The following is a 20,772-nucleotide window of genomic DNA, read 5'->3' as shown; positions in this document are numbered from 1 at the left end:
GAGGGGGGGACTGAGTGAAGGGTAATGATGCCCGTCACCTGGTTCTCTGCTGGGAGGGGGACTGAGTGAAGGCTAATGATGCCCGTCACCTGGTTCTCTGCTGGGAGGGGGACTGAGTGAAGGCTAATGATGCCCGTCACCTGGTTCTCTGCTGGGAGGGGGACTGAGTGAAGGGTAATGATGCCCGATCACCTGGTTCTCTGCTGGGAGGGGAACTGAGTGAAGGCTAATGATGCCCGTCACCTGGTTCTCTGCTGGGAGGGGGACTGAGTGAAGGGTACAGAAGTACCAGTTGACTCATTGGCAGGCAGCCGAGGACAAACACTCAGCCTGGCTGGGCAGCTGGCTGCAACACAACATATCTCAGGGGAGACCATGTCCTGGTGACTGGCAGTATGTGTGTGTTAAAGTGAGTGTGTACACGTGTCTCTAAGAGCCTGTCTGTAAGTGCCTGTGTGTGGAAAACATTGAGTGTGCCAAGTGTATATGTGTTAGTACAGCATGTGAGAGTGAGTGTATGTGTGTATGGACGTGAGACAGAGGAGGGGCCAGACCCAGCAGGCTTTTCACTGCGCGTAAAACAAAACAGCATGTGGAGGTAATTCACACACAACACATATGTAACAGGGGAGACATCATACAGAGAGCCAAGCTGATGTTATAGAAAGACAAGCTAAAATATAATAGAAACCATTTAAATGTTGACACAAAGTGCTGTTTCTTTTTCAGTAATCCCTGCTGTGCTCATTTCCCCACCTCTCTACCAGACATCCTCTCCCTGCTTCTTCCTCTAACCTGTCATACTGCAACCTCTATTGTTCATTCAACATACTACAGTCCAAGCTCTAAACCACCTGCCCACCCAGTTCGGACAAATAACGTACCATTACATTCACCATGTGTTAGGAGGGGACGTATTTTGTTTGTGGCATGCATTACAACATCCGGTAACATGGTGTTCTTACTCCTCTAGACCCTGGAAATCAACGAAGTGAGCTGCCTTAGCCAAGCCTTCACCCAGAGAGAGAGAGAGAAAAGGGAATATTCCATGATGTTCAAGGCCTGTCCGTATCATTCTTTCTCCATGTAGCTATTCTGAATTCACTTCCAGGTCATCTCTCACATTGGAGTGGCTTGAACATTGAAAGTGTCAGGCAGTTATCATTAGTATAAACTGTGTGGAAGTGGCGTGTCGCTGTCACTCAAGTCAATGTCTGCACTTATCTGATCAACTCCTTCACACAATCACAGACTGCCATCAGACGGCTTTTGCATCATAAATAGTTGCTCAACAACCTTGCTTTCATTTCAGACAAGGAGCTGATTGCAATTAACGTGCACTGAATTAGCATCAGCCAAGTAGTCAGCTATGATTACAGAGCCCAGGCCTGATTAAGCTAAATCACATCAGCTATTATTACAGAGCCCAGGCCTGATTAAGCCAAATCACATCAGCTATTCTCCTGTCTGGTCTGGTCTGGTCTGGTCTGGTCTGGTCTGGTCTGGTCTGGTCTGGTCTGGTCTGGTCTGGTCTGGTCTGGTCTGGTCTGGTCTGGTCTGGTCTGGTCTGGTCTGGTCTGGTCTGGTCTGTCTGTCTGTCTGTCTGTCTGTCTGTCTGTCTGTCTGTCTGTCTGTCTGTCTGTCTGTCTGTCTGTCTGTCTGTCTGTCTGTCTGTCTGTCTGTCTGTCTGTCTGTCTGTCTGTCTGTCTGTCTGTCTGTCTGTCTGTCTGTCTGTCTGTCTGTCTGTAGTGGATAACCCCCCATGAAAACAGAATAGGCACTGGTTTGCAGGCTTTTCTGGCTAAATCATCTCCTATAATTCCTAGTTGTTATAAAACATGTCCTAGAGAGACAGTGCTCAAAAAGCTCATACTCTATTGATCTTTTTTGAAGAGATTAGTAATCATGTGACACGGTGAAGGTGCTCCTCAACATGCAACCCAACTCCAGCGAGATATACATACCCCAATGAAGTCTTTTAAACAGTCAATTTTTTCCAGAAAATAAACCGAACAAAAAAAGGCCATTCAAAACACACAGATTTAATCTTGTAATTAGGTGGATAAATCTTTCATTTAGAAGTTGCTAAATACTAACACGTTTTTTCAAGAATGGAGATGAGGACCAAAGAAAGCTTTTGACCTGGAAATAAATCTTGCCTTTCATGATTGACAATCTCTCCCCACACTAAACTAAATATCTCTCCCCACACTAAACTAAATATCTCTCCCCACACTAAACTAAATATCTCTCCCCACACTAAACTAAATATCTCTCCCCACACTAAACTAAATAAACTAAATATCTCTCCCCACACTAAACTAAATATCTCTCCCCACACTAAACTAAATATCTCTCCCCACACTAAACTAAATATCTCTCCCCTAAACACTAAACTAAAAATATCTCTCCCCACACTAAACTAAATATCTCTCCCCACACTAAACTAAATATCTCTCCCCACACTAAACTAAATATATCTCCCCACACTAAACTAAATATCTCTCCCAATACTAAACTAAATATATCTCCCCACACTAAACTAAATATCTCTCTCCACACCAAACTAAATATCTCTCCCCACACTAAGATAAACACCCCCACACTAAACTAAATATCTCTCCCCACACTAAACTAAATATCTCTCCCCATATTAAACTTAATATCTCTCCCCAACACTAAACTAAATATCTCTCCCCACACTAAACTAAATATCTCTCCCCACACTAAACTAAATATATCTCCCCTCACTAAACTAAATATCTCTCCCCACACTAAACTAAATATCTCTCCCCATACTAAACTAAATATCTCTCCCCATACTAAACTAAATATCTCTCTCCACACTAAACTAAATAACTCTCCCCATACTAAACTTAATATCTCTCCCCACACTAAACTAAATATCTCTCCCCACACTAAACTAAATATCTCTCCCCATACTAAACTTAATATCTCTCCCCACACTAAACTAAATATCTCTCCCCACACTAAACTAAATAACTCGCCCCACACTAAACTAAATATCTCTCCCCATACTAAACTAAATATCTCTCCACACACTAAACTAAATATCTCTCCCCACACTAAACTAAATATCTCTCCCCACACTAAACTAAATATATCTGCCCATACTAAACTAAAGGGCAGGGATTAGGGAAGGAGGGAATGTAAAACCATGAGCTCCCTCTACTGCAGGTATGGAAGTAGACATTGGAAGGCTAAGACCGCCATCTTGTGGAAGAGTGTATGAAGACAGGAATGAAGATGAGATCTATATTTTTTATTTATTTGACCTTTATTTAACCAGGCAAGTCAGTTAAGAACAAATTCTTATTTTCAATGACGGCCTAGGAACAGCAGGTTAACTGCCTGTTCAGGGGCAGAACGACAGATTTGTACCTTGTCAGCTCGGGGGTTTGAACTTGCAACCTTCCGATTACTAGTCCAAAGCTCTAACCACTATACTTATATTATCTAGTAGTTATCTATTATTCTTTTATTTTTCATTCATAACATTCAACATAGACATGTTCAGACAAATAATGCCAAATTATTTATCAAGATAAAATAATTACAGTAGATCATTTCATTCATTTTAGGCAAGAAAGTGTACACCCTTGTGAACACACAATAAAATAGTATACCTGTGGAATATATTGAAATATCAATTTGAAAACGTTTCATTCATGATCAAGTAGCATCAAGTATCAAAGAGTATCAGGCGAAAGGTATACGTTTCAGGTTCAATCTAAAACAAAGACAGTACAGATTCATGACAAAATATGGACCATGCTGATATTACTGCTAAAAATAGAAAAACAGATCATTTGAGTTCATCTTAGAACAGGGGTGCTAAGTTCACATGTTTCTGCGTGCTTGACTGCGATGGAGCAGAAGAAACCCAGGATAGAGAGAGGGAGGGAAAGAGAGGGAGAGAGGACCTTGGGCATAAACAAAGCTGATGAGCTAATTCTAACCCTGATCATTGGGTAACATGCTTTAGCACGCTGCTGCGTCACACTGCCTATAGCAGTGTGGAGGCCTGGCCAGACCTGATTTAACAGGGCCAACCATACCCAAGGCACTGCATCTCTCCCCCTGTCATAGGACTATGACACACTTCAGGATCATGCATAAGTAACACAAAAGCAGTCTAGACTAAGCAACACAGACTGACAGACAGAGAGAGGAAGGAAGAGAAGATTAGTGGAAAGGTGAAAACAGTACGAGGTGGAAACACCATGAAAACCCCAGTTACAGTCCTTCCTCCAGTGTAATAGCGTATCAATCCAACATGTTAGGGAATTTGTTATGACAGTACGTGCTGAAGTTAAACTCCTCCACTGTAAACTCAACGTTCTTCCACTTCTTGGCTAATTTTCTTCCCTCCGGAGTCTCCATGGCAAAGTTCTCGATGGCCAGAATGGGAAGCAGGGCAATCTTCTTATATATAATTTCCATTCCCCATTGCTGTTAAGATATAAATGTATAAACAAATAAACTGATGTAGAGTTCCATATATAAGCATATTAAAAGACAATAGAATAATCCTAGTACCATAAGATAAACGGAATGGCTGCTGATCCAACTTTTCCTGGACCTTTCTTCCCGGGGACTAAAGGTTTCCGAAGTTCCTGCGCATGTGCAGGATTCTGTACTTACGTACAGTCTGTGTTCTAATCTTATAGAACAGGCTACTCTGGCGAATGGTGCTCGTTTAATAAAGGGATATCAAAGCTGAATCAATGTCGGCAAGATCACATAATGATAGTATTGTACATAGCAGAACTGAATATACACTGAGTGTACAAAACATTAGGAACACCTTCATAATATTGTGTTGCACCCCCTTTTGCCCGGAGAACAGCCTCAATTCATTGGGGCATTGACTCTACAAGGTGTCGAAAGGGTTCCACAGGGATGCTGGCCCATGTTGACTCCAATACTTCCCACAGTTATATGAAGTTGGCTGGATGTCCTTTGGGTGGTGGACCATTCTTGATACACACAGGAAACTGTAGAGCGTGAAAAACTCAGCAGCTTTGTAGTTCTTTACACACACAAACCGGTGCGCCTGGCACCTAGTACCATACCTCCTTCAAAGGCACTTATATATTTTGTCTTGCCCATTCACCTCTGAATGGCACAAACTCAAGGCTTGAAAATCATTCTTTAACCTTTCTCCTCCCTTTCATCTACACTGATTGAAGTGGATTTAATGAGTGACATCAATAAGGGATTGTAACTTTCACCTGAATTCACCCGGTCAGTCGATGTGACGGAAAGAGCAGGTGTTCATAATGTTTTGTACACTTAGTGTAATAGCATAGCATAAAGTTACTGTAAGACTAAAAACACCACCTCAGGTTTTAGGATGATTGTGTAAATGGCTGCATTTTTCACTCATGTGGGCCACAACTAAACAGCGCGCGCCACTAGGCCTAAAATAAAAAGCTAGAGGTTAAAGGTCAACCTCACCTTGCCACAGGCAGCACAGCTGATCACACGGCCTGGCTCCCAGTCCTCGAAAGTCTTCAGCGCGGGCTGCCCACCGGTCTTATAGTACCTCCTGAAAACAAACACACATGCACAGGTTACCTCCTCACACACACTGATGCAAAACCACTTCAAATATGTGTTCTTTTTGCCTTACAATGTGGACCAATAAGTCTTGTGACAGTATCAGGACACACATTAGAGAAGCACAACTTACTCAAAGTCAGGATTGATGTTGACATGGTGTGCGTTTTCAATTACGTTAATGTCATTGCCTAAGGCCACGGGCAGAAAACAGCCTCGACACGAGAGCTGAACCGTAGCAGCGTGGAAACGACTCCTCTTCTTGATCTTCAACTGTTCTGCCAACTGTCTGGTCAACAACGCTTCTGTCTGGAGATCAGTGATCTAATAGAGGAGGCAGAGAGAGAAGAAATCAAGTGAAAACAAGATTAGATCATGAGGAATGGGCGTGCTCAACTCAAAAGTTTATAGTAACAAAAATCATTTGGGTGCTGAGTTCAAATGGCATATACTGGACAAAAATGAAAGTGAGTGAGTGTAGGTCTGTCCTTTTCCCCCAAAGAGATTAGAGACATGCAGGGGTAGAACATAGAGAAAGATACCAGCCTCACCACCATGAGGAATCGCCTTACCTTCATTTGGAACTCCCTGGGCTCCATCCTCTGCACTTCGTCGATGGCCCTGCCAGTCAAGTCCTCCAGACATTCATTGAGTAGTTCCCGACGCACCTCCCGGCCCCCCACCTGGGCCACCACAGAGTAAACGCTGTCACTCGCCCGAGCCCGGCCACTGGCCTGCTGTTGTGCAATCTCATTGGTCAGCAGCCCATAGCGCACCACCAGGTTGCATTCTGGGATGTCCAGGCCCTCCTCGGCTACGCTGGTGGAGATCAGGAGGTTGAGGGAGCCCAGGCGGAAGTTGCGGATTGTGTCCTTCTGCTCATTCTACAAGCGCAACCACAGAAACACACAAACAGAGGTCAGTTGTTGGTATAACTGTCACGTTCTGTCCATCGTTCGTATGTGTTTTCCTTGTTTTAGTGTTGGTCAGGACGTGAGCTGGGTGGGCATTCTATGTTGTGCGTCTGGTTTGTCTATTTCTATGTTTGGCCTGATATGGTTCTCAATCAGAGGCAGGTGTTAGTCATTGTCTCTGATTGGGAACCATATTTAGGTAGCCTGTTTTGTGTTGGGTTTTGTGGGTGATTGTTCCTGTCTCTGTGTTTTGCACCAGATAGGGCTGTTTTTGGTTTTCCACGTTTATTGTTTTGTAGTGTTCATGTTTATCCGTTTTTATTAAACATGAGTCAATATAACCACGCTGCGTTTTGGTCCTCCTCTACTTCACCACAGGAAAACCCTGACAATTACACAGGTCTTGGCACTTTCCAACCCACCTTTCTATACCTCCACAAGTTTCATGTCAAGTTACCTGGGTCATGTAATTGATGCCATTGCCAGCGCCAGTCAGAATGGCTGCTCTGATACCAGCACGCTGCAGTGCTGGGTTGTTGGACACCCAGTCATACAAGCAGCAGATGCTTTTACGGGTCTTGGAGAACAGGATGCCTCTGGAGTTCCCACCCTGGTCAAACTGCTCCAGCAGGGTGTTCTGAAGCTTCCCCATTTTAGGGTTTTCATACCGGGCATCGCCTGACAGTTTCCTCAGCTCCACCTCGTTTTCTGTTGAGGAACAGAACACTGACTTTCAATGTTCAGAAGTTGAACTTCCTATATATACCCTTAATATTCCAGAGAATCACACGCATACAGTTTGGGAGAAAGTCAGAGAGATTGTAGGCTCTCACCCTGGTAGAGTCCAAGCAGGAAGAAGTCGGTTCCATCCATGGCGGTGGAGCTCTTGGTACTATAGTAGGACTCCAGGACCCTAAAGGCATCCACCATGCGCACAGTGTCGTTGATGAGCAGGGCGTCGTTGTACTGACGCAGGTGGAGAGCACACTGGGCCAGCAGTCTGTTCCTGTCTGTCACACCTACACCAGGAAACACACATCCAAAATAGGTTTTAATACAGTATTCAAATCTCTGGTATTGACTGAGGAAGTTTCCTTGTGTGATTTGCTGCAGGATGATTTACCCTTCTTCTCCAGAATCACCACGTCTGCCTCGTACTCCTGCGTGCCAAACTCCCTGACAGGAAAGTCAGGCCCTAAGGCCATGAAGTCATGGATAAACTGCATCATGAACTTCAGGTGATCCCCAAATGGGTCCTGAGACAAAACAACAGGAGTTTGTTGAATTTGAATTCAAACCAATACAGGTCTCAAGTTCAAAGGCTCTATGTTTACAGAACAGAATTTAACTCACCTGAGGTCTTCTGTCAACGATGTCAAACCTTTTCCTGGGTCTGGGGACCTTTTTCTTCAGCTCAGGGGCGTACACTTTAGACGACACTATCACTGAGTCCAGGTTGGCACAAATCTGAAGGCCATAAATAATGAAATGTAAAAGGTAAATGTAAAGGGTTAGATGAGGAACATTATTCATTTTTTTACTCAGGAAGAAAGTTGGGGCTGAATGAATAGCATGTAAAGACCACCGGAGAGAGAGAAACTGACCTGCAGCACATGCTCCACAGCTCCTTTGATGCTCTTGGCTCCCCCTGTCCCAGGAGAGGCAGTGAGGCCCAGGATCTGCGGCAGCCGCCTCTCTCCCTTCAGCTTCTGTGCCACGTAGCGCGCCATGATTTTATTGTAGACACCCTCCTTATGGGTGTGGTGGCACTCATCAATGATCAGCAGAGTGAACTCTATGGTTGGGAGAAAGGAACACAATGGTATTGTGAACTCAATGGAATCTAATGGTTTTACTGTATACTAGTTCAACATATGGTTTAAACGTAAGATATGGACCAGTCTTTTAAGTGTGTTAGCTTAGGTTCCAGCGCTTTACTGTGTCAGGTGTAGATAGTCTTTATCATGACGTGTCTGTCAATTGGGATTGATACCAAGGGCTACTGGTGCACAGTGGAACAAAGCCTGGGAGCCATCTTACAACAGCCTAACTTCTAAATAATCAGTAACAAGTAGTGTGTACTACACACACCTCACAGCAATACCGTGATTCAATATGTGGAAGGCAGCAGAGTAGCCACTCACGTGAGAGCTCGACATGTTTTCCCTCCTCCTGGTTGGTCAGGGCATTCTCCAGTATCTGTGCTGTACAGATGACCAGGTCAGAGTTCTTGACCTCGCAGCCAAAGAAGTCCTTCTGGTCACAGTCCCCACTGATAGACACCAGGCTATAGTCTCGACCCAGGTAGTGATTGAACTCATTTTTGTAGTGTTGGTCGACCAAATGAACCTGGAAAACATAACGTCAACAACAATTAGCCATGGTTTCCCTGGGAATAGTGGAACCTGGTTTCTGGTTTTGTATGGAATTTAACAACAGGCCTATACTAAAATGTCAGACTACCTAGATACAATTACACAGATGGGTCAGTTACCTGGCCAGTTACTCTGAAACATCTGCTAAAATCGGCCCAAAGCTCTAGTAACCCCTCCCTACCTACCTTGTTGACCAGCACAGCCACCTTAGCTCCGGGGTTATTCTCCAGATGTTTTTTGGCCACATACACAGCAGCCCGTGTCTTTCCTCCTCCGGTGGGCAGCCAGATGATGATGTTCTCCCCCTGGAGAGCCCTCTGAACCACCTCCTCCTGGTACTCATACAGCCTAAAGTCTGCCATCCTACTGGTCTGTTGGTCCACACACAGCTCCTTGTCCTTAGAAATAAAAACGCTCATTAGACTAAAGGCAGTGCACCACAAGGCTATTTTAAAACTAAAATGCAATACACACTGCAAATGTCCCTACAGTACGACAACTTACGACTACTACCATTTGTGGCAGTCAGCTATAGATTAAGTCAAGCCACATTCAAACTCAGCTCACCAAGTGTTTCTGAAGCAGCTCTATGTTTTGGATCAGCAGCAGACAATGTCCATGGTCCGTTGTGACCAGGTTCTGAGTACAGAGGGGTTTTCACTGATAAAGATCCACCCCGGTGACACCCAAACAGAAAAACGAAACCAAAAGCACTTCCTTCTCTTGTGAAGGGGTCCTATTCAAGGGAGTTCTTGAGGGCCAACAGAGTATGTCTAAGTAAATTGACACAAGGATGTGAATTATAGAGTAGAAGAGTTGTAGGGATATTAATACACGTAAGGAGCCGTATCAGTTACGAAATCTACCAAACTGCAGATGTGTTAATCTAGTGGTATTATACTGAGAGGGACTGTTATGTCTAATTATCTGCAGTCCAGGAGAAATCTGTTGCAGATTTCTTTTAGCCTGACAAAGCACCCAGAGCCCTTAATGGGCCCCATTCTTACCAGTTGTGACATCAGGAAAACAAAACTGCAAGACACCATGAGAAACACCAGTACAGCATGTCTGAATGGCATTTAAACAGCCTGAATAAACCTTAAGGTCACACCTACTAAACAACACTGCATGGTTACTGGAACATAACAAAAACACAGTGAATACTGTAACTAGTTGCCATCTTATAAGATAATAATAAGCACAGAAATATTTGACTATAAAAACTTTATTTTAATGAACAGTATTACAGTAAAGAGCTCTTCAAACCATATAACTAAAAGAAACTGTAGCAGTCCTAATATTTTTACATTTCACTCACACAGTATTTTCAGAATCTTTATGCAGCATACATAGGTAGATTGAGAGATACATAACTGACAACCCTGAATAACGAAACATTGACATCACTTTAGTTGCTCAAAGCTAGTCATGATTCAAGTACAAACACACACACACACACAACAGTTCAGTGGAATACTCAGACACCCAGCACAGACAAGTCATTTCCCCCAAAACGTCTTACAAAATAGCAGAGAACCAAAGGCATCTCAAGAGGCAGACAATCAGACACCGACTATGACCAAGAGGTGGGTGTGTGTGAATAGCCGTGGCCATCTCAGTAACAACAGAACAGAAATGGATGCAATTATAGTTCTCCATCATGCAGTACTGCTTGTGAGTATGGAGAGAACACCAAACCAGACACTTGTTTTTTGTGTGTTTATCAGCCATTACCACATTAACACAATGCATATCCACCATAGAAGAGACAGAACCAGCAGGGAGGGTAAGTGCTGTGCAACACCTACATACTGTATTGACAGGGGCTCTATGGCCTTTCAGCGAAATACTGACAAATCGAACGGTCATGTTTACCACTGTGGTTGGATCCTGTGCTTCCATCAGAAACAGGGTATTTCTAGGACAAACAGAAACCTAAACAGTAGGCTCCCACATGAACAACGCTCCTGCTGTTGCCCTTGGTCTGGGATTCCAGAGACTACCCTCAGATCAGACAACACCATTAAATAAACACTGACACACTATTACGCCATCTCTGATGTTTCCCCAAGAAAAACAACCATGTTTGAGATCAGTGACATGGCCATACTGGCCCAGAAGTGAATGGGAAAAGAAACAGTATTGACTACACAAACTACACAAACATTAGGCCTAAGTATCTTCAAATGTAGCGGTAGGTTTTTCATTATACTGTTCAGGTGAAATAATAAATAAATAAAAAGTTCAACATACAGTAGTTGTGGGGACATTATTCGAGGGCAACCATAAAGATGAAACGTATAGGAAAGTTGCAAGTTTTTCTACAGACCAATCACATGATGCCAAATCCAACATAAGGCGATGTCAGACAGGGATACCTATGGTCACGCTTCAGGCTGACTACATTTCAGTTGTCGCATTGTATCAACCAATGGTTAGCGTGTCCTGTCACGTGATGTGGTTCAATTATTGCTAAATACCCATCCGGGGCTTGTGAGGTGTGGCGACATTATCTGTGACTGCGACCGGACTTTGACAATGCGAGTCTGAACAGGTCTCGTCTTCTAACTCAAGGGCACATGGTGTTTCTACCCTCCAAGTCTACTGGCCTCTTTTCAAGTGTATGCCAGTACAGGAAGGCAACAACGGCGTAGGTCCCCCCCCCTACTCACGGTTCCATGTCAGTACCAAAAATACAACTCCGATCTGGAGGAGCTGTGAATGTCTAAGAGGGCATTATTTTATCCGACTGAGAAACAATTCCGTGAAAATGCCATCCTATAATTTGAACGTTACCTATGTGGAAAGTTTGACATGATCTGCTGTGCGACCAGTCGTTTTGGTACAGGAATACGTTACAGATCCTTCTATGAATCACATGGAGCAAGAATGAAACCAGAATGAGACAGCAACACACAGAGAGATTCTATACTACAGAGGGTAGTGAGACAGGGATAGAGGGAGACAAACCAACAGTGAGAGAGGGAGGGATTGATGGAGAGTCATTTCGACACATTAACAAACTTAACTCGCCCATAGAGCCTATTCAATTACCTCCTAATGTTGTTGTTGTTACACCCCACAGTTCCCTTCACCCACCAGTAATATAAATAGAACATGCATAAACACGCACTGCCATTAATGAAGGCTTCCCAAAAGAAAAGACGAGGGAAAAAGGGGTTGGAATACGGCTAGCAATGACCCCCTGACTATGTCATCACAAGACAGTGTGTGTGAGTGAGTGTCCACGAGCGCTCCTTCCTGCTGTTCCGCAGTGGGGCCTATGTGCATGGTGACCTGTGACCCTAGCTTCACTTCTCGATCAAGCCCCCTTCCTTCAGCTTAAAGTAGAAGAACTTCTCCAGGGTGTTGGCACACTTGCAGTACTCGCTGTCCGGGGGGTTGTATTCACGGCAGTTGGTAATGACGCGCTGCAGGTCTGCTATGAACAGCTTCTTGGTCACATAGTATCTGTTCTTCAGCCTCTCCGTCATGGTCTTCAGATCTACAGGAAGGAGGGAGAGAGGAGAGGGGACACGTAGGTTATATTTGAAATGTTCGTTCAGCGGGTTTACTGACATATCCAGGCGGACTTTGAGTTGGTGAAACATGGAATGCTTTTTTTCTATTGTAATTTTCAAAATTAGTTCAAATAGGTAGATAATTGTCATGGCTGGGACATATAAACAAGCCAGGGAATAATGAGCGGATGATCTACTCACCAATGGGGAAGCGTATGATCTCGTAGTAGTCTGGAGCCTCAGTCTTTTTCACAGGCTCCATGAAGGGCCAGGCATCAGGGTGAGTCTGGGATAGGAACACAACCACACCGTTGTTATGACTTTCAGTCTGAACCCCAAATGGACCCCTATTCCCTACTGAGTGTACTACTTTCAATCAGGGGTGTTTTTTATTTCTATTTTTTACCCCCTTTTACTCCACAATTTCGTGGTATTCAATTGGTAGTTACAGTCTTGTCCAATCGCTGCAACTCCCGTACGGACGAAGGTCGAGAGCCGTGCGTCCTCCGAAACTCGACCGCGCCAAGCCTTATTGCTTTTTGACACACTGCCCACTTAACCTGGAATCCAGCCGCACCAATGTGTCGGAGGAAACACCGTACACCTGGCGACCGTGTCCGCGTGCACTTCGCCCAAACCCTCCCATAACCCGGACGACGCTGGGTCAATTGTGCGCCGCCTCATGGTTCTCACGGTTCGTGGCATGCCGCGACACAGCTTGGAATCGAACCAGGATTTGTAGTGACACAGCTAGCACTGTGATGCAATGCCTTAGACCGCTGGGCCACTCGGGAGGCCTTTGATCAGGGATTATATAGGGAATAGGTTGCCATTTGGGATGCAGACTCTGTCTGACCACTCCTGAGGTTGAACACTGGGTTGTATCGGTGCGTGTCAGTGTTTTACCTTGACCTGGGCCAGGAGATTCTTCAGCATGTTGTACAACACGTCAGGGTCTTTCAACTCTTTCCTACAAGACAGGATAGGTAATAATATATCAATTCAATGACAGGTGTGTGTGATTGGAAAGGCTGCCAGTTGTTTTATGACAATACTGCACATCATTTTTTAAATGTCCTGATAGACCAAACATTCAGCTTACACTTTCTCCTTTGCACTGGGCTTCCAGCCTGTCTCCCCTAGGGAGAGAGAATAATTAAAACATGACATCGGACAAGGCATTAATAGTCTATACCCTGAACAAGGTATTAGAAGGACCCACAGCCACTTACTGATGCCAGGGATGCTCTCCACAGGGATCTGCCGTACCCCCTCTTTGAAGCAGGTGAGTCCTGGGTATACCTTCCTGATCTGGCTCTGCTTCCTCTCAATCAGCTTCTTAATGATCTGACCAGCCATGGTTGACAAAAAACACACCAACATGGACATTAACACTGTCCTTTCATCAACAGATGGAGAAAGGAACAGAGATGCATAACCGTCCAATGACATTCACCTCAACCTGTGTGCCCCACAATGTGAGGACTTCCTACAGAGTCCTCTCACCTCTTTCTGCCTCTTGATGATATGAGAGAGCTCTGTGTAGGGGATCCTGGGATTTAGCTCACACTCCATGAGGGTAGCCCCCTCGTAGTCCTTGATGTAACCAAGGTAACGACTCTTAGTCACTTTGATGTCTTTGGAAAAACCCTGCAATGGCAAAGAGAGCCAGAGGAGAGAGGTCAAAGGAGAGGTGAGGAAGAGAGGGAGGTACATGTTATCATCCTATACCATACCTGCTTCTTGAAGTAGCCAATGGCGTACTCATCAGCGTAGGTGAGGAAGTACAGGATGCTGTGCTTGATGTGGTACTCCTTTAGGTGGTTCATCAGGTGAGTACCGTAGCCCTGAAACCACAATGGCAAACAATTCGGGGGGAATGTTGGGCTCTTAGTCCAACATACATTCAAACTCTGACAGATATCGTAAGTACAATAACAAGCCATTAAGTCTAACTTACCCAGATGATTGATTTCATTATTTTTGCTGTTGTATGTAAAGGAGAGGCGCGTCCATACCTTCACTTGCTCGTTGGATGTGACGGCACAGAAGACGATCTCAGTGAAGCCCTGGGTGGGGAACATCCTGAAACATATCCCCCCAATGACACGGCCATCTTTGATTAGGGCCAGCGTCTTGTGCTTCCTGGACAGACAACGGTCCAAGGGAGTGGAGAGAAAGGGTCACAAAAAGTTCATTTCAAGAGGCTTCACTGAAGACGGGGTACAGGTGAGAAAAACCGTTCAAATATCTACGTACGGGTCAAACACTAGGCGTGTGATGTACTCTTTGGGCATGCGAGGCAGCTGGTGGGAGAAGACGTTCTGCAAGCCCACCAGCCACATCAGAATCTTCTTGTTGGACTTCTGGGAAAGAGAGTTCCCTATGACATGGAACTCTATGATGCCCCGCCTCTCCTCTAACCGGGCTGTCTCATCACGAGCAGCATTGGCAGACAGCAGACTCGTCTAGCAGAGAATGACAGTGATTATCAACGCAGGTAATTATTATATTCACTCTAACAAACATCCAGTTTCCATATTCAGATGTTAAGACTAGATAAAACATATCTGCAGTCAACATAAATATACATGTTGCACTGGCGAATGGACATTAAATGATGCGTCTCAGTCTTGGGAAGCGCTCACCTCTGGGCCCAACATGGCAGCCGGGTCAGTGATGGTCATCATCACCTCGTTGACCAACTCCATCGGGATGTCTCCCATCACTCTGATCCTCTTAGCATCCTCCAGGGTCAGAACTTCTGGAAGCTTCCTCTTCTCTCCTGAGGGGAGACAGTACAACACATGACTATAACCACCATTAATTTAGATGCTGTTTGTGTGTCTGAGGCTATCCTACAGAGGCATGGGAAATAAAAGCTCCCACATAGACAGATAAGACATAAAAACAAACGTCAGTTATTACCTCACACCCAGTACAAAGCAAAAGTTAGCTTGGCGGGGCTGCCAGAGTTACTGACCTGTTATGGGCTCGGCCACGCCAGCGTCCAGCCCCAGACTGCCTAGCGAAGAGCCACTGTTCATGCCCTTAGAGAAGGAGGGCGAGCCCGACACTGCAGCAGGGCTGATCACTGCCAGGATCAGAAACACACAGGACAATGACCGAAACCAGACAGAATTATTGAAAATGGAGAGCAGGAAATCATACATTACATGTTGTACAACCAATAAGTGCCTTTTTGGATCTTATGAGAACCACTTATTTAGTTGTAACATAAGTGCCCCTCACCTAACTGGTGACCCAGCTGGCCCCCCTCTGAGGCAGGCATGGTGAAGTCAGCCTCCCAGATGGGAGAGTTTTCCCCATAGATCTCCTCCTCTAGCATAGACAGAAACCTGGGACACAAACCCTTTGTTACAAGCCACAGATACACAGCTCCATCTCACTCACTCCAGAATATTGGTTTGATTGTAACTTGAGGGAGAAACACAATAAGAATCAACTTTGATTCCGAGCGGATTACTACGGATTGGTTGCACACCACGTACTTGGGAAAGTGTGTGAGGATGAGTGTGCGTTTCTCTGGGAGGAGCTTGTCCTTCTCCACTCGGAACTTCTCCAGGAGCTGGCGGCGCGTCACGGTGAAGATTGACTTGAGCAGACTGCGGCCAAACACCTGGGTGGTCTCATAGCGCGGCAGGCTGTCGTTACTCTGGGGGACATGGCAGTAGCATAGCCACCTGGGAAACAAGACACAGATTAGATTACAGTAGTTGTGAGTCACTATTGATGGGAACAAAATGAGCAGACTGCAGTGAGACCTCCACATGAACAGAAAATAAACAAGATGCAATACAACAATAACAAAAAAGCAAGATGCAATACGCTGGAATTAAAACAATTCACAACACATGGCTCACACCTTCACACACACCCTCACACACACCCTCACACACACCTGGTGTAGTCCACTTTGTAGGCTGTGCCATCATCCTTCTGGGACCGCTGGCGGAACTGTGTGGGAGTCTCCAGCTTCCAGTAGTTGAGACACAGGAGGAACATCTTGGAGAGCTCAAACATCGTCTGCCTCTCTCTGGGTGCCAGGTGGCTGAATTTGTACTGAACGAAGTTCAACACTCCCTGAGGAACAAAATAAAACAGACGTGTACAAAAAGTACTTTAGCGTTGGGGAAGAAGGAAAGAACAGCTTGAGAAACAGGTAGGAAGGAGACTTGTTACTACCTGCTCAATGTTGGGTTTCTGAAAGGGGGGACTCCCCAATGATCCCTCCACTATCGGCTGACTCATCTGCAAGATGCATTTTCTCAGCAGCTGGGGGGATAGAGACCAACGGAGAGAGAGGGTCAATATGTGCTAAGCCAGAAAAGTAGAGGTTATGGCCAGCAACACTTGTCTGTCTGGTTAGACTGAAGGGAAGTGATTTCCTACCTTGAAGAGGTAGAAGTAAACCTGCTTGGTGTCCGTGTCCTCCTCCTTGTGCACAGACATAAAGAGGTTCTCCACATCCACCACCATGCCCAGCAGCCTGTTGATCTCCTCCTCTGACACGTTCTCCAGGTGGGACACATGGGCCGCTGCACAGGAGGGGTTCAATAACAGATCAGCCTCTTAAAGTGTCAATCAGCAGTTGAAACAATGAGAAAGGATCCCCCCCGCCACTGTTTCAGTAAAAAGTTGAGGAATGGGGCTGGAGAAATGTAACTACTCTCAAATTTATAGACAGACCTACGGATGCAAGGACTGACCATCCATGATATTGAAATGATAGTTTTACCAATGTTTTTAGGCTATAGTGTTTCTTTCCATTTCCATTGTTTCAACTCATACAAGTACTTGGGAGTATGGCTAGACAGTACACTGTCCTTCTCTCAGCACATATCAAAGCTGCAGGATGAAGTTCTAGACTTGGTTTCCTCTATCGTAATCGCTCCTCTTTCACTACAGCTGCCAAACTAACCCTTCGGTGTACCATCCTAACCAAGCAAAATTACAGAGATGTCATTTATAGATCGGCAGGTAAGGGTGCTCTCGAGCGGCTAGATGTTCGTTCGGCCTTATAGGACACATCCCTGCACTCTATACTCCACTGTAAACTGGTCATCTCTGTATACCCGTCGCAAGACCCACTGGTTGATGGTTATTTATAAAACCCTCTTAGGCCTCACTCCCCCCATCTGAGATATTTACTGCAGCCGTCATCCTTCACATACAACACCCGTTCTGCCAGTCACATTCTGTTAAAGGTGCCCAATTCGCACAAACATCCCTGGGTCGCTCGTCTTTTCAGTTAACTGCAGCTAGCGACTGGAACGAGCTGCAACAAACACTCAAAACTGGACAGTTTTATCTCCATCACTTCATTCAAAGACTCAATCATGGACACTCTTACTGACAGTTGTAGCTGCTTTGCGTGTTGTATTGTTGTCTCTACCTTCTTGCCCTTTGTGCTGTTGTCTGTGCCCAATAATGTTAGTAACCTGTTTGTGCTTCTACCATGTTGTGCTGCTGCCATGTTGTTGTCATTTGTGTTGTTACCCTGCTGTGTTGTCATGTGTTGCTATGCTGTTGTTTTAGTTCACGCATTATGTTGTGTTGTGTTGTCATGTGTTGCTATGCTGTTGTTTTAGTTCACGCATTATGTTGTGTTGTCATGTGTTGCTATGCTGTTGTTTTAGTTCACGCATTATGTTGTGTTGTCATGTGTTGCTATGCTGTTGTTTTAGTTCACGCATTATGTTGTGTTGTCATGTGTTGCTATGCTGTTGTTTTAGTTCACGCATTATGTTGTGTTGTCATGTGTTGCTGCCATGCTATGCTGTTGTTTTAGTTCACGCATTATGTTGTGTTGTCATGTGTTGCTGCCATGCTATGCTGTTGTTTTAGTTCACGCATTATGTTGTGTTGTCATGTGTTGCTATGCTGTTGTTTTAGTTCACGCATTATGTTGTGTTGTCATGTGTTGCTGCCATGCTATGCTGTTGTTTTAGTTCACGCATTATGTTGTGTTGTCATGTGTTTTGTTGCATTATGTTGTGTTGTCATGCTATGCTGTTGTTTTAGTTCACGCATTATGTTGTGTTGTCATGTGTTGCTGCCATGCTATGCTGTTGTTTTAGTTCACGCATTATGTTGTGTTGTCATGTGTTGCTTATGTTGTGTTGTCATGTGTTGCTGCCATGCTATGCTGTTGTTTTAGTTCACGCATTATGTTGTGTTGTCATGTGTTGCTGCCATGCTATGCTGTTGTTTTAGTTCACGCATTATGTTGTGTTGTCATGTGTTGCTGCCATGCTATGCTGTTGTTTTAGTTCACGCATTATGTTGTGTTGTCATGTGTTGCTGCCATGCTATGCTGTTGTTTTAGTTCACGCATTATGTTGTGTTGTCATGTGTTGCTGCCATGCTATGCTGTTGTTTTAGTTCACGTCATTATGTTGTGTTGTCATGTGTTGCTGCCATGCTATGCTGTTGTTTTAGTTCACGCATTATGTTGTGTTGTCATGTGTTGCTGCCATGCTATGCTGTTGTTTTAGTTCACGCATTATGTTGTGTTGTGTTGTCTCTCTTGTTGTAATGTGTGTTTTGTCATATATTTGTATTTCATGTATTTTTCATCCCGTCTCTGCAGGCCTTTTGGCTTTTGGTAGGCCATCATTGTAAATAAGAATGTATTCTTAACTGACTTGCCTGGTTAAATAAATAAACATAAAATACAAACAAGCTTATATTTTGGGTTCTGATGGGGTATGACAGTTGAACTAAGCTCATTAAGCATTTATAAGTTATATTCTTCAAGAATCAATAGGTACATATCATCAATTTATAAGTGCACAAATGGATGTAGCAACTGCTGATTGCTCCTTTAAAAAGGCTATAGCTAGGTATGTTTACTACTCACTCAATAAAGAGATGAGACTGAAACCTACATTGTGGAATTTATATTATCATAACTGCTATTATGGAACAGCATACAGATTCTTTATCTATGATGTGTATTGATGACATTAGGTTCAGTGTGATCATGAAGCATGTGTATCCTTCAAACTAGTGTTGAGTCATAAGGCATAAGGCAGCCTACCCAGGGCATGCCCGCAGCTGCGGCAGGACTCGCTAAGGCTGGCCGCTTGTTGCTGTAAATCCATACTTCGGGTGGCAGTCGGCGGTTGTGGGTTCTTCCAGCCATTGCACTTGCATGTGTCACTAGCCTAAAGATAAGAAAGTAAATCAGAAGTCCCACACTAGCATAATAAAGCAGATACATGCTAGTTGGCTGTCTAGCTAGCAAAGTTGGTTAACCTTGCTGTTGCTAACTATATTCTTGACAGTAACGTTAGCTACGCCATATACATTTATGAAGGCTATTATTGCATGTTAGAAACACATTGCAAATGACAATGGTGCATTTTTTTCTGTTTGTTGAGACTGTTATACAAGTAGGGGAAATGGCTAGTTAGCTAGTCATTGTTTTGAAGTTGGCTAGCTAGCCTAGCCATATAGCTAACGTTAGCTAGCTAGCTACCTTGCAAGCGGAGAAGACGCCGAGTTTCTCGAGCTTTTTCGCCCGTGGAAAAGCTCTGACTTGGGCTTTTTTCTGACTCGCCCGCTGTTGTTGGCTAAGACCTGGTCTGACTGGGTCACTGTTCCCCGATCCAGATCCCACCGCAGCAGCGTTAGACCCAGCAGTCCCACCAGACTGAGCTTGATGTAGCCGGGGTTGCAAGGCCTGTGCCGCCGGGTCCGACATATCAAAACGCACGCTTCTCTGCTGCTTGTTCCACTCAATGGTGCGTATACACATCATTGGTTCCACTCAACCCCTTCTTGGGTCGCTCACCTCTCCCCTCGCCCTGGATTTGAAGAAAGGCAGTATGGGTACTGTAGTCTGTGGCCCCTGCAGTCTGCCCCAAAGTATTGAAAGGAGCCGGAGTAGTCAAAGTTTGCAATAAAAACATACAAATGCATCAACATAAAAAATACGGCATTACACTGTTGAATTAGCTACACTATTTATTGACCAGCATAGAGTATAAATCCAACTTTAACGATCCAGTAGAGGTCAGTAGAGCACACGAACTTAAACTTCAATGAGGACTGTTGTGAGAGGTTCTTGTGTAAGATAAATAAGCCAAGTAATGTAATGTGTATTTATCCCTTTTGAAATGAAAATTTTCAGCTTTGGGGCAACAGCTGTTTACAATTAGTATGGGAAAGTAGAATCGTCCCCAGCTATTACTGGGAGGGTGATTGTGGAGCAATTCAGTCAGACCAGTGTTAGATTTTCAGACAGACTAACTGTGCTCAGCACAGTTCGAGAATTAGAGAACAAAGGCTGGAATGACTGGAAACTACTATACGCTCAACATGTTGGTAGAGATACAAATAGATGGTAGGTGA

The 20,772-nt window shown here is 44.5% G+C and overlaps 2 protein-coding genes across 2 annotated transcripts; both read right to left on the bottom strand.

Annotated features, from left to right (window-relative positions):
• Positions 1-3,533: 3,533 nt before the first annotated feature.
• Positions 3,534-9,581, bottom strand: LOC123999305 (probable ATP-dependent RNA helicase DHX58). Its single transcript, XM_046304920.1, has 12 exons — positions 9,440-9,581; positions 9,058-9,270; positions 8,642-8,846; positions 8,102-8,292; positions 7,851-7,964; positions 7,621-7,753; positions 7,331-7,516; positions 6,955-7,205; positions 6,156-6,467; positions 5,717-5,907; positions 5,482-5,572; positions 3,534-4,473 (listed from the first exon to the last, which is right to left on the bottom strand). The coding sequence occupies exons 2-12, from the start codon at positions 9,232-9,234 to the stop codon at positions 4,288-4,290; spliced, it is 2,037 nt and encodes a 678-aa protein (XP_046160876.1). The 5' UTR covers positions 9,235-9,270; positions 9,440-9,581; the 3' UTR covers positions 3,534-4,287.
• A 498-nt stretch (positions 9,582-10,079) lies between these two features.
• On the bottom strand, positions 10,080-20,234 carry LOC123998555 (histone acetyltransferase KAT2A-like). The gene is made up of 18 exons (XM_046303513.1): positions 19,898-20,234; positions 19,457-19,583; positions 16,807-16,952; positions 16,600-16,689; positions 16,316-16,497; positions 15,906-16,097; positions 15,646-15,752; positions 15,377-15,487; positions 15,042-15,178; positions 14,653-14,861; positions 14,412-14,538; positions 14,130-14,240; positions 13,900-14,043; positions 13,626-13,740; positions 13,496-13,532; positions 13,300-13,363; positions 12,595-12,679; positions 10,080-12,377 (listed from the first exon to the last, which is right to left on the bottom strand). The coding sequence occupies exons 1-18, from the start codon at positions 20,177-20,179 to the stop codon at positions 12,184-12,186; spliced, it is 2,460 nt and encodes an 819-aa protein (XP_046159469.1). The 5' UTR covers positions 20,180-20,234; the 3' UTR covers positions 10,080-12,183.
• Between the last annotated feature and the right edge of the window lie 538 nt (positions 20,235-20,772).

Source organism: Oncorhynchus gorbuscha, linkage group LG16 (genome assembly GCF_021184085.1).
Source record: "Oncorhynchus gorbuscha isolate QuinsamMale2020 ecotype Even-year linkage group LG16, OgorEven_v1.0, whole genome shotgun sequence".
Lineage (NCBI taxonomy): Eukaryota > Metazoa > Chordata > Actinopteri > Salmoniformes > Salmonidae > Oncorhynchus > Oncorhynchus gorbuscha.
Note: the sequence above shows the minus strand (reverse complement) of the source record. Positions and strands in the feature narration are given on the sequence as shown.